Genomic DNA, 13,073 nt, shown 5'->3' with positions numbered 1-13,073 from the left:
ATAGGGCCGGGGAGGGGCTGGGGATGGAGCCCACCCCCAGCCGGCCCCCCGGCCAGCGGCCAGCGGCCAGCGTCCTCGCCCCAGCCCGCGGGAGCCAGCGCTGGCTCCGGCCACCGGCCTGGCCCTGCTCCGGCACGCCGGCCTGGCCGCAGGCACCCGGCACCCAGCGTGGGGCTCCGGGTCGTGGCGCGGTGGTACCGGACCCCGGCAGTGTCCCCAAGGTCACCGCAGGGCCACCTCCTCCGTGCCACAGCCCTTGGTCCCCGTCGGCTGCGGAGTGATGCCACAGGCGGTGCCAGCCGGCAGGCAGTGTGTCCCCAGCCCTGCTCCGCTGTCCCTGCCAGCGATGCCACACGTGTCCCCAGCCCCATCCTGCTGTCCCCCGCCAGCGATGCCACACGCGGTGCCAGCCCGCGGGCAGTGTGTCCCCAGCCCCGTCCCGCTGTCCCCCGCCAGCAATGCCACACGTGTCCCCAGGCCTCATCCCGCTGTCCCCCACCAGCGATGCCACAGGCGGTGCCAGCCTGCGGGCAGCGTGTCCCCAGGCCCCGTCCCGCTGTCCCCTGCCAGCGATGCCACATGCAGTGCCAGCCTGCAGGCAGCGTGTCCCCAGCCCTGTCCCGCTGTCCCCCGCCAGCAATGCCACACATGTCCCCAGACCTCATCCCGCTGTCCCCCACCAGCAATGCCACACGTGGTGCCAGCCTGTGGGCAGTGTGTCCCCAGCCCTGCCCCGCTGTCCCTGCCAGCGATGCCACATGCACTGCCAGCCCGCGGGCAGCGTGTCCCCAGCCCCAACCCACTGTCCCCCGCCAGCGATGCCACATGCAGTGCCAGCCTGTGGGCAGCGTGTCCCCAGGCCCCGTCCCGCTGTCCCCCACCAGCGATGCCACACGTGGTGCCAGCCCGCGGGCAGTGTGTCCCCAGGCCCCGTCCCGCTGTCCCCCGCCAGCGATGCCACATGCAGTGCCAGCCTGCAGGCAGTGTGTCCCCAGCCCTGCTCCGCTGTCCCTGCCAGCGATGCCACACGTGTCCCCAGCCCCATCCTGCTGTCCCCCCAGCGATGCCACGTGTCCCCAGCCCCGTCCCGCTGTCCCCCACCAGCGATGCCACGCGCAGTGCCAGCCTGCAGGCAGCCTGTCCCCAGGCCCCATCCCGCTGTCCCCCACGAGCAATGCCGCACGTGTCCCCAGGCCTCATCCCACTGTCCCCCACCAGTGATGCCACACGCGGTGCCAGCCCGTGGGCAGCGTGTCCCCAGCCCTGTCCCACTGTCCCCCGCCAGCGATGCCACATGCAGTGCCAACCTGCAGGCAGCCTGTCCCCAGCCCTGTCCCGCTGTCCCCCACCAGCCCCAGCTCCTGCGCAGGGTGGCACGGGGTGAAGACGGGGCACGGGAGCTGGCGTGGGGCAGGTACCCGGGACCGGGTGGCACCGGTGGAGTCCCCAGGGTGTTTAACGGGGGGGATGCCAGTGGGGGACACACCGCTCCCGACACCCCACCGTGCCCCGCTGGAACGGGGTCTGTGCCCGGGAGGATGCCCGGGGCGGGCAGGGAGCGACGAGGGCAGGCAGCCCTGCAGGGATGCTCCGCTCCCCTCGCCCCCCCGGGCCTGGCACCCCGCCTGCCCACCGCGGGAGGGGACAGGGGACATGGGCAGGGGACGGGCAGCGGTGCCAGGCCCCGGAGCAGAGGTGTGTGCCAGCAGTGGGATCGCGGAGGCTCTTCCTGCGAGGGGAGAGCTGAGCTGGCAGCAGCCGGGGTCCCGGGGGGGGCTGGGGGTACCCCATGGTCGGCTCCCGGTCCTTCCCAGGCACCCGATGCCACAGGCGATGGCCACCCTCTGCTCCTCCTCGCTGCGGGGGTCTGTGCGGGTCTCTGCTGTCACCCCCTCGGCCCTGAGCCTGGCACCCCCGAGAGCGGGCAGCGAGCCGAGGTTGGCGGCTCGGCGATGCTCCGGGCACGGAGCAGCAACGGCGAACGGAGGGCAGGACCCGGCTGCCGGCCGATGGTCCCGGGGCTGGCAGAGCTGTGGCCGCTGGGGACGTGGCACCGGGGCTGGCAGAGCCTGCGGAGCTGGCTCCCGCCCGCGGTGGTCCCCGTCCGGCCCCGCAGCGGGAGGGGGATGCTGGGGGGATCTCAGACTAACTGGGACGGTGGCTGCGGGGTGCAGCGGGCACGTCGCAACCCCCAGAGCAAGGTGGTCGACGGGTGGGGGGGCTGGGTGCCACGGGACGGGGTGGCATCGTGTCCCACCACGTCCCGCAGCCAAAGCGCTGGGGCTGCGGGACTGGAGCTCGCGGTGCGGCTCCCCGGGGGTCTCCCGGTGCGTGCCAGGGCTCGTCGCTGCCGGGACCGTGGCGGGGGCAGCTGTGCTGCCCACCACCGGCACCGGCACCGGCACCGGCACCGCTCCGCTGCCCGCCCATGAGCAAACGGCCCCCCAGCCCCCGCGGAGCCCCTCGCCGGCGGGACCCCCCCTGCCCTGTTTTCCTTCGCCATTTGCCTGCGCAGAGCCCGTAAATCACGCAGCGGGGGGCAGAGGGCTGCGCCGGGGGCCGGGGATCCCGCTGGGGCTGGGGGCTGCGCCAGGCCTCCGCGCTGCCGTGGGGACGTGTCCCTTCCCGGCTCCATCCCTGCTGCGCAGCGGTCCCCTGAGGGACCCCCGACCCTCTCCGGGCCCTGGCAGCCGGGGGGCTTTTTGCACCCCTGCAGAGGTGCCCGGGGCAGAGCTGGGGCTGGGCAACCCCCCGGGGCAGAGGGCAGCGAGCAGGCAGGTGCCCGCGCGGAGAGGGGACCCCCACTCTCCCCCAGTGCCCCGCTGGGCTGCAGCTGGGGGGGCTGAGCAGCCCCCCAGCCCTGACAGGCAGCAAGACGGATGGCGGGGGCTGTGTACTCAGCTGCGGCCGCCCCACACATGGCCGCCAGCTGATGGGGAGACCCCAGCCGAGCTGCCCCAGGGGGGGGTTTCTGGGGGGGCACGGCCACGCGGGGGGGGTGCGGGTGGCCTGCGCTGCTGCGGCGGGGGACGGGGGCAGGGAAGGAGCAGCGGGGTTCAGAGCCGGCTCGGTGTGGAGCGGGGGGCAGCCCACGCGTGTGCACGCGTGTGCGCGCAGGCGTGACGTTCAGGCGCATCCGTGCGTGTTTGAGCACGTGGATGTGTACGTCCATGCGTGTGTGTGCGTGGATATATGTGAGCATGCGTGTGTCTGCACGTGTGTACGCGGTTGTACATGTGTGTGAGCACGGGCACGGCACGCGTGTGCATGCGTGTGCGCTGGCGTGTGCAGCGGGTCTGTGTGTGCAGGCTAACACGTCTACCCCGGCTCCCAGAACCTCCTGCTGCAGACCCCAGGCTGGCACACGCGTGTGCGCACGCGTGACCGTCGCCCCGCCAGACCCCGCACACGGGAGGACGGACGGACGGACAGCAGGAGCCGTCAGTCCTGCCCGGGGGAGCAACGGAAGCCGCGGGAAGCAGCGAACGCTGCCGGCTCCCTGCGGATGCTGCGGCCGCCGGCCCGGGGGGACGCGTGGCTGCCGCCGGGTTTTCCTGCGCTGCCCGGCGGGCGCGTGGGACAGGACGTGCGTCCCCGTGCCTGGACCCCCCCCGGCCCCCCCCAGCACCGAGCACCTTGGGTCTGACTCAGCCGGGGGCTGCGGCATCGCAAACCTCACGGCGTGGCCGGCTTGAGCGGGTGCCAGGTCGTGTCTGGCATCGCGGCTCTCCCAGCTGAGCCGGCCAGGGGCATCCCTGGGGTCGGGGTGCTGGGCACCCCGAGGGCTGGGTCCTGCCTCCGCTGCCCCCCGCTCCGGGCAGTGTTTATCTGCGAGGTGATACTTAAGTGTAAGAAAATAAACAGGGAGCAGATGGGCCGGGGGGCCAGGGCTGCCCCCAGCCCCGTGGGGCTGCTCCGGCCCTGCTGGGAAAACACCGCTGCCGGCGAGGCAAATGGATTCCAGACCCGCGGCAGCGCCGGCACATGTGGCCGCCAGGACGCCGGGCTGACCCTGCTGAGCCCGGGTGAAGCAGCACTGGGCTGACCTAACCCATCCCATCCCACCCCATCCCATCATATCCCATCCCATCCCACCCCATCCTGTCATATCCCATCCCATCCATCCCATCCATCCCATTCCACCCCATCCTGTCATATCCTATCCCATCCCATCCCATCCATCCCATCCCATCCCATCCCATCCCATCCCATCCCATCCCATTCATCCCATCCCACCCCATCCCGTCATATCCCATCCCATCCCATCCCATCCATCCCATCCCATCCCATCCCATCCCCTCTCCTCTCCTCTCCTCTCCTCTCCTCTCCTCTCCTCTCCTCTCCTCTCCTCTCCTCTCCTCTCCTCTCCTCTCCTCCATCTTGTCCCATCCCACCCCATCCCACCCCACCCCATCCCATCCCATCCCATCCCATCCCATCCCATCCCATCCCATCCCATCCCATCTCATGCCATCATACCCCATCCCATCCATCCCATCCCACCCCATCCCACCCCATCCCATCCCATCCCATCCATCCCATCCCATCCCATCCATCCCATCCCATCCCATCCCACCCCATCCCATCCATCCCACCCCATCCCATCCCATCCCATCCCATCCCATCCCATCCCATCCCATCCCCTCCCACCGGGACCCCCGCAGCCCCCGACCAGTCCCCCTGTGTGGGGAGGAATGGGGAAGTGGGCTCAAGGGGACGGGGCATTGTGAAACCTTTTGGGGGGCGGGACTGTTTCCCCACCAGAGCGGTCCCTGCCCTGGGAGCGGTCCCCACCTGCCCCCCCCCGTGTCGGGGCTGCGGCAGGGTCCCCCGGCGGGTCCCCCGGCAGCGTGGGGAGCCCCAGGCCCCCTCCACCCGCCGGGCTGTACCTGCAGACCGGGGCTGCCGGTCTGGAAGGCATTACACGCCTGTCGCGCGGGGAAGTCTGTCCCAGTTCCGGAGCCGGGACCCCCCCACCCAGCCCGGGCCGGGGGGGAGCCCACAAAGCGCCTTTGTTCCTGCCCTGGAACGAATGGATTGGAGGCAGCCGGGATCGGCTGTCAGCCGGCGACACCGGAGACCCCGCGGGTCAGGCCGAGGGAAGGGGGACAGGTGGAGGGATGGAGGGACGGACGGACGGACAGAGCCGACGCAGCGATCGCCGGCTCTGGCGAGACCCGCTCCTGTGCCACCCGGGGATGTGGCACCGGCAGCGTCAGCTGGGGACCACCTCGCGCTGGCTGCACCGTGCCAGCCCCGGGGACGTGCCCGTCAGCCCCGGAGATGCTGGCACAGCCGCTCGGGCAGAGTGACCGGTGCTGGCTCCCAGCCGGTGCCACCGAGCCCTGGGAGCGGTGTCACCAGGTGCCGGCGGGGCTGGCACGGACGTCCTGGCACTGTTCGCAGGAGATGGGAAGCGGGAAGAGCGGATGCTGCGGCTGGAAGCAGCCCCCGCGGGGTGCGGGGAGAGGGGGTGGCGGGATCGGGGCCGCCTCGGTTCGTCCCCACTGGTGGGGTCCCAGCTCTGCCTCGCTGCCTCGCACCCCGCTCCCTTCGTAAGGGGCACAAACCCCGGGAGACAGCGGCGAGCAGAGCCCACGGGAGATGCCCAGTGCCAAGCCTGGACCAAAACCTGTCCCTTCCACGGGGACACCCGTTTGTGGAGAGGGACCTGGGTGTCCTGGTGGACGACAGGGTGACCATGAGCCAGCAGCGTGCCCTGGCTGCCAAGAAGGCCAATGGGATCCTGGGGTGCATGAAGAAGAGTGTGGCCAGCAGGGCGAGGGAGGTTCTCCTGCCCCTCTACACTGCCCTGGTGAGGCCTCATCTGGAGTCCTGTGTCCAGTTCTGGGCTCCCCAGTTCAAGAAAGATGAGGAGCTACTGGAGAGAGTCCAGCGGAGGGCTATGAGGATGAGGAGGGGACTGGAACATCTCCCCTACGAGGAGAGGCTGAGGGAGCTGGGCTTGTTCAGCCTGGAGAAGAGAAGGCTGAGAGGGGACCTAATAAATGCTTATAAATATCTGCAGGGTGGGGGTCAGGAGGATGGGGCCAGACTCTTTCCAGTGGTGCCCAGTGACAGGACAAGGGGCAACGGGAACAAACTGGAGCAGAGGAAGCTCCAGCTGAACATGAGGAAGAACTTCTTCCCTCTGAGGGTGCCGGAGCCCTGTCCCAGGCTGCCCAGGGAGGCTGTGGAGTCTCCTTCTCTGGAGATATTCCAGCCCCGCCTGGCCGCGGTGCTGTGCCCCCTGCTCTGGGTGACCCTGCTTGGGCAGGGGGTTGGGCTGGGTGACCCCAGAGGTCCCTGCCAACCCCTACTATTCTGTGATTCTGTGATTCTGTGAAGGCAGCCTGGCAACATCTTGCGCTGCCACAGGAGCTGCCACCTCCTCCCTCCAACCCCCCGCCTTTCCCCGCTCTCTGACAAGAGGAAACTTTTTAGCACGCCACAATTCTTCGGAGAAATTTACGGCCCATCAGGGAGCCACAGGCCAGGGCTGCTTTCTCCGTGACCGCTTGCAGGGCTTCCTCCGGGCAGAGAGCGGCTTGGACGCGACGCACGCAGCTCTGCCGCGCCGGAGACTCCCTCCGGCCCCTTCCCTCGCCTTGGCGAGGGAAGGGGCCGGAGGGAGTCTCCGGCGCAGCAGCCCCCAGCCCACCCTGCTCTTCCTCCCCTGCGGCTCCTGCGGAAACGCCGCGCTGGCAGGCGACGCCGAAGCGTGCCCCGTCCGTTGGGCAAGAGCTGGTGCCCAGGGGCGCCGTGCCCTCCTTCCAAGCCCTCTCCCCAGCCCATTTCTGCCCCGGGAGGACAGGATCGGTGCGGGGAGGAGCGTGGTGGAGGGGGCAGAGCGATGGCCGGAGTGTCCGGCCGCGGTTCCTGTCCCAGTCCCGCTGCTGACTCACGGCGTGGCGGGGTGACTCAGTGGCCTTTCCCCTCCCTGGACCGAGGATCCCGGCTCCGAGGGATGCCGAGACACCCGGGGGGATGCTCGGGGCGGTTTTTCCAGCCTGCCTGTGGGGTGAAGACACGGCGTTTGCAGAAGCGAGAGCGTCCCGGCATGGCGGCAACACGTACGCTCCCACAGCCCGGCCAGAGCTGACCCTGACTTCGGCTGCGTGCCAGCGTGCTCTGGCAGAGCACCCGTCCCCCAGCAGAAGGTTTGTCCCCCAGCACAGCATCCGTCCCCTCGCAGAGCACCCATCCCCCAGCAGAACATTCGTCCCCAGCACAGCATCCGTCCCCCAGCAGAGCACCCATCGCCCAGCAAAGCATCTGTCCCCTCGCAGAGCACCCATCACCCAGCAGAACATCTGTCCCCTCACAGAGCACCCGTCCCCCAGCAGAACATTCATCCCCATCACAGCATCCGTCCCCTCGCAGAGCACCCATCCCCCAGCAGAACATTCGTCCCCATCACAGCATCCGTCCCCCCGCAGAGCACCCATCGCCCAGCCAGGCGTCTGTCCCCTCGCAGAGCACCCATCCCCCGGCACAGCACCCGTCCCGTGTGCCCGCAGTCACCGCTCTCGTGGGTGCCAGGCCTCCACGCCGCGCCGTGCTGTGCCGTGCCGCCGCACACCGGCTCCCCAGCCTCCCCCAGTACCAGGCCCCAGAGCCGGGGGGAGGGGGTTTCATCACCTTTATTCCCAGTGCAGCAGCGGGTGTCCCCACCACCCCATTCCAGAGCCGCCCCACGGAGGAGGGGACCGTGGGACGCATCCAGGGACGGGAGCAGGCAGTTTTGGGGCAGGCACAGCCTGGGATCCTCCCGGGACGGGCACACACGGTGAGCCCAGGGTTGCTGGGGGGGGGGCTGGGGACTGGCTGTGCCCAGTTTGGCTGTGCCCGGGATGAGCTGTGACCTGGCCCAGTTCCAGCGTGTCCCGGTTCAGCCCATCCTTGTTCATCCTGTCCTGGTTCGTCCCATCCTGGTCAAGCTGTGCCCTGGTTTGTCCCATCCCAGTTCGTCCCATCCCTCCCTGGTTTGTCCCATCCCCGTTGAGCTGTGCCCCGGTTCGTCCTGTCCTCATTCATCCCGTCCCGTCCCAGTTCATCCCATCCCAGTTCTTCTCATCCTGGTTGAGCCATGCCCTGGTGCATCCCATCCTGTCCCTCTTCATCCCATCCTGGCTGAGTTGTGCCCCAGTTCATCCCATCCAGTCCTGGTTCGTCCCATCCTGGCTGAGCCGTGCCCTAGTTCATCCCGTCTTGTCCCGGTTCATCCTGTCCTATCCCAGTTCATCCTGTCCCGATTCATCCCATCCTGGTTCACTCCATCCCGATTCATCCCATCCTGGTTCATTCCATCCCGGTTCATCCCGTCCCGGTTCACCCTGTCCCGTCCTGTCCCAGTTCATCCCATCCCGGTTCACCCCATCCTGTCCCAGTTCATCCCGACCCAGTTCATCCCATCCCAGTTCACCTCGTCCTGCCCCAGTTCATGCCATCCCGGTTCATCCTATCCCGGTTCACTCCATCCCTGTTCACCCCATCCCGTCCCGTACTGTCCCATCCCATCCCATCCCATCCCATCCCACCCCATCCCACCCCATCCCACCCCATCCCAGTTCACCCCGTCCCGGTCCCCGGTAGCACAGCGCGGCACAACAGCGCCACCTGCCGGCCCCGCCGCGCCACACCGCCCCGCTCTCCCCCCGGTGCCACCGGGACCCGCACCCCATCCCGGTTAGAGCGGTGCGGGGAGACCCCCAGCCCCGCGGGGACCCCCTCCTCCAGCGCCGGGGGACCCATCCCAGCCGGGGGCTCACGGGGACCCGGGATCAGGCCCAGGTCAGCGGGGACCGGGGGGCTGCGGGGGACGGCAGGGGGGCGGCGGGGGGGTGCGGGAGGGTACGGGAGGCGGCGGGGGGCTGCGGGGGGGTGCGGGCTAGCGGAGGTGGGGCGTGGAGGAGCCCAGGTAGGTGCGGAGGTCGCTGAGGGTGGACGGGATGATCTTGGCGGGGATGGTCTCCCGGTTGAGCTCCCGGTGGGCGGCGAAGCGGTGGCAGCCCCCGAAGGAGTAGAAGTAATCCCCCCCCTCGCTGCCCTTGATCCAGAGCACGTCGATGGGGGGCACCCGCTCGGGATCCTCCTGGCAAAGGGGGAGACCCCCACCCTAGTGAGCAACCCACCCTCGCGGGCACCCCCCGCCCCGCCTGTGCCTGGGTGCTGCGCGGGGGGCTGGGGGTCGGGGCAGTGGGTCGCGGTGGGGGGGTGGTCTCACCTGCAGGGTCTCCACCAGGCTCCGCACCTTGCCCGGCTCCAGCTGGGCGGGGAGGGGGCGGATGAGGACCCTCATGGGCACATCGTGGACGGCCGCGATGTGCTGCGTGTGGATGCTGCCGTCCCCGGGCTCGGCCATGGCTGCTGCCGGGAGCCGGCCCCCTCCTTCCTCCCGCCCCCCCCGGCTTCCTCCCGGCCCGGCCATCGCCATCGTCACCGCCGCCGCCCCGGTGTTTTTGCAGAGTCACAGTGAAGGGGCAGGACGGGCAGGGCCGGGCTGCCGGGACCGCTGCCAGGGCCGCTTGGCCGGCTGCCCGCTCCTCTCCGCCTGCCGAGGCCGCGGACGGGGCTGCCCGGGGGGGTCCCCATCGCAGCGGGCCACCCCCTTGGCACCCCAGCGGCTGAGCCCCGGCCCAGGTGGCTCGGTGGGCTGGGGGTCCCCGTCCTGACCCTGTCCCTCCTGCACATACCAGGGCTCCGAGGGTCTGCGTGCAGCCCCTCAGCAGGGATGTGCCCCCCACCCACCATGCCAGGACCCCATCCCCACCCCAGAACCCCCTCCCTGCCCACGGGGTCCTCGGCGAGGGGGGGGGATGGCGTGAAACAGCCCCGGAGCCGAGCAGCGAAACACCGGGCAGACCCCGCGCTGCTCCAGCCCCGAATCTTTCTAGGTCGCCTCTCCAGACCGGTGTCCCACATGGTGGAGGGGCTCCCAGTAAGAACTGGGTCTCCCACCCCACCGGCTGCCGCAACCGGGGCAGCCGGGACCCGCAGCGGGGCCGTGGCACTGCCAGCCGGCCGCTCCCAGCCCCCTCGCCCCGGCCCCCGGGGGGGCACGGAGGGTCCCCAGCCCCAGCGCTGACTCAGCGACGCTGGGTGACTCAGTGCGGGGACGGTTGGGACGGGCTTGCGAGGTTCCGGGGTGAGCTTTTTGTGGGATGAATCCGGCGATGACTCTGCGGGCGAGTCCTCGCGCTCTCGCCCGCGGGGCGGCACCGACGCCAGCGGCAGCGCCCGGCTCAGCGAGGCCTTCGCCGAGGAGCTGCAGGCGCGACATCTTCCTCCCTCCCGCTTTGTCACCCATCTGTGGGGAAGGAGGGCGGCGAGGGGGTGGGGGGCAGGAGCCCCTGGCTGCCCCGGGAGCGGGGGGCTCTGCCGGGTTGTTCCCACCACCCCCGACCAGTGCCTGTGTGGGTGGGAGTGGATGTGAATGCGACGGCAGCCGAAATAAAATTGGCTCCCGGAACGCTTCCCGGAGCCCCGCGGTGAGGCTGGGGGTACGCGACCATCGCTGGGCACCCCCCGGGCTGCCCGTGACCATCGCTGGGCACCCCCCGGGTGTACGCAACCATCGCTGGGCACCCCCCGGGCTGCCCGCCAGGCTCTCACAGGGCGCTTTCCTTCCAGGTCGATGCTCTGCCGCTGCTCGCAGCCTCCCCGGTGCTTCGCCGAGCGGGGGTGGCATCACGAACCCGCCGCTCGCTGCGGCTGGGGGGGGTCTGGCTGCTGCCCACCGGGTGCCGGGGCGAAGCGGGCAGCGCCGGGTGCTCGGGGCGGGTCAGCCGCCCTGCTCCCGGGACTTCTCCACTCCTTGGGTTGGGCAGGAGTTTTCTCCGCGGTGCTTCTGCCCGTGGGTGCGGGCACAGGGCACCGCGGGGCGGGCAGGCTGGCAGCTGGCACCCACCACCCACCTCCACCGGTACAAATCCCCCCGGAGACACACGGTTAGTGGCAGAAATCCCTTTTATATCCCTGAATCGCGTTACAATACTGCGGGCGGCCGGTTGTCAGTAGACTTCTCTTACCGGGGGCTGTCGAGTACAAAACCTGGCAGAAAAAGAATCTATCATGCACGGAAAATTATTGCTGTGCTATCCGCTATTTACAGTAGGGAGGGGGGCAGAGGGGCGGCGCAGCCGGCCGGGGGACGCGGTGCTGCCGCAGACAAGCGCCGGCATCGCAGGGAAAGCCTGAGCCGCTGCGTCCTCGCCCGCCGGTGGGGTGCCGGCACGCGGCCACCCCGCCACGGCAGCCGGGACCGCGCCAGCGACGTCCCCGCGAGGCGTCGAGCCCGCGAGCCGCCGCCACGTGGGCGTCGAGGCGGCGGGAGGAAGACAGTGCAGGGAGGAAGACGGCGCGGGGTTACACGAGTGCGGTCCCGCGGGGTGCCGGGCTGAACCCCGAAGGTGTCGGGGACCGGCACGGGGTGATGGGGCCGTGGCAGCTTGGCGGCCCGAGGTAGGAAGCGGAGGCGTGGGTCGGGCCCCGCTCCGGGGTGCCGCGTGCGTGGCGCTCGCTCCGGGGCCGGCGCGGGGATGCTCCGCCGGGACGTTGCATAGAAGGGCTGGTTTGTCCCTGCCGCGCTGGCACCGGGCAGGGAGCAGAGCAGGAGCCTGCGGCGGCGAGGAAGACGAAGGAGAAGGGCTTTGCCTTGGGAGGGGGAAGGCTTGCAGGGCGCGGAGCCCGGGCTGCTGGGCCAGCTGGTGCCCTCCCGCCTCCGTGCCCGCCGCACGGTCCGCTCGGGGGGTCCCGTCCCCATCCGTGTCACCGCGGCTGCGTCCTGGGCACGGCGGCTCTGCTGCGGCTCCGCCGCCTCCTGCGAGCCAGCGCTGGCACGGCCCTGCCAGTCTTGGCAAATAAATAGTGAAAAGCATTAAGTTATAAATAACATAAATAAGAACATTTAAATAGACTCACCCAAACTTTACGGCTACGCTGACCCCCTCCTCCTGAGCGCAGGCGGGGGGGCCATGGTGGGGGGGCCGGGAGCCGGCCGGGGAGGGGTTCGGGCAGAGGCTGGGGGTACGTGGGGGGCAGCTGGGGGTTCGGGTGCTGCCCCGGGGCCGGGTCTGCAGCCCAGCCGCCAGCCTGGCCGTTCGCACGGCGAGGGGGGCTGCCCCTGCCCGGGGGGGGGGGCTGTTCCCCAGCCCGTCACCGCGGCGGGGGCCAGTCGTGCCTGGCCAAGCTGGGAGCCGGTGGGGACCGTGTCCCGCGGGTCTCTGCCGGGAGCCCCCCGCTCTTTCCCTGACTCCGGGGCTGCGGAGCCGCAGTGCCAGGGTGAGAACCGTGCCACGGGGCCACGTCCCACGGGGCCGCGCCGGGCGGGGGGCATCCGGGTGCCCCAGGGTCCGTCAGTCCCGCCGAGCTGTCGGTAGCATCAGCCCGCAGTCCCACCAGTGTCAGGGTCAAGGTGAGGTTTTGCTCCTGGGGGGAGCGGAAAAGTGTCTTTTCTCCCCCGGGATCCCCCGGGAGGAGAAGCAGCAGCTCTAAATAAATAATAATAATAATAATAATAATAATAATAAATTAAATAAATAGAGGTGAAGGTCACTAGTGGGGGGGAGGAAAGTCTCTCCTGGGTCTGGAAGAGGTCCCCGAGCGAGTCTCCCGCAGAGAGACCTGCCTGGCTGCGGGGGGGCTCGGGGACCTGCGGGCCAGGAGCCGGGTCCCGCTGCGGGCCCGGCCGGATCCGGGGAGCGGAGGGGCAGGGACGTGACTCCGCGGGGCTGCGTCTGCCAGCCACAAACCGGCCGGCTGCAGGAGTGCTGGGAACCGGGACCGGGATGGGGACGGTGGCAGGGACGGCAGTGGGGATGGGGATGGAGACGGGGATGGGGATGGAGACGGGGATGGAGACAGGGATGAGGATGAGGATGGAGACAGGGATGGGGATGAGGATGGGGATGGGGATAGGGATGGAGACAGGGATGGGGATGGGGATGGGGATGGAGACAGGGATGGGGATGGGGATGGAGACAGGGATGGGGATGGGGATGGGGATGGAGACAGGGATGGGGATGAGGATGAGGATGGGGATGGGGTGGAGACAGGGATGGGGATGAGGATGA

At 69.9% G+C, this 13,073-nt stretch overlaps 1 protein-coding gene across 1 annotated transcript; it reads right to left on the bottom strand.

Moving 5' to 3' along the window:
* Positions 1–8,568: 8,568 nt before the first annotated feature.
* Positions 8,569–9,456, bottom strand: SRXN1 (sulfiredoxin 1). Its single transcript, XM_075438401.1, has 2 exons — positions 9,227–9,456; positions 8,569–9,094 (listed from the first exon to the last, which is right to left on the bottom strand). The coding sequence occupies exons 1-2, from the start codon at positions 9,434–9,436 to the stop codon at positions 8,891–8,893; spliced, it is 414 nt and encodes a 137-aa protein (XP_075294516.1). The 5' UTR covers positions 9,437–9,456; the 3' UTR covers positions 8,569–8,890.
* Between the last annotated feature and the right edge of the window lie 3,617 nt (positions 9,457–13,073).

This window comes from Opisthocomus hoazin, chromosome 18 (genome assembly GCF_030867145.1).
Source record: "Opisthocomus hoazin isolate bOpiHoa1 chromosome 18, bOpiHoa1.hap1, whole genome shotgun sequence".
NCBI lineage: Eukaryota > Metazoa > Chordata > Aves > Opisthocomiformes > Opisthocomidae > Opisthocomus > Opisthocomus hoazin.
The sequence above is the reverse complement of the archived record's forward strand: the minus strand, read 5'-3'. Positions and strand labels throughout refer to the sequence as shown.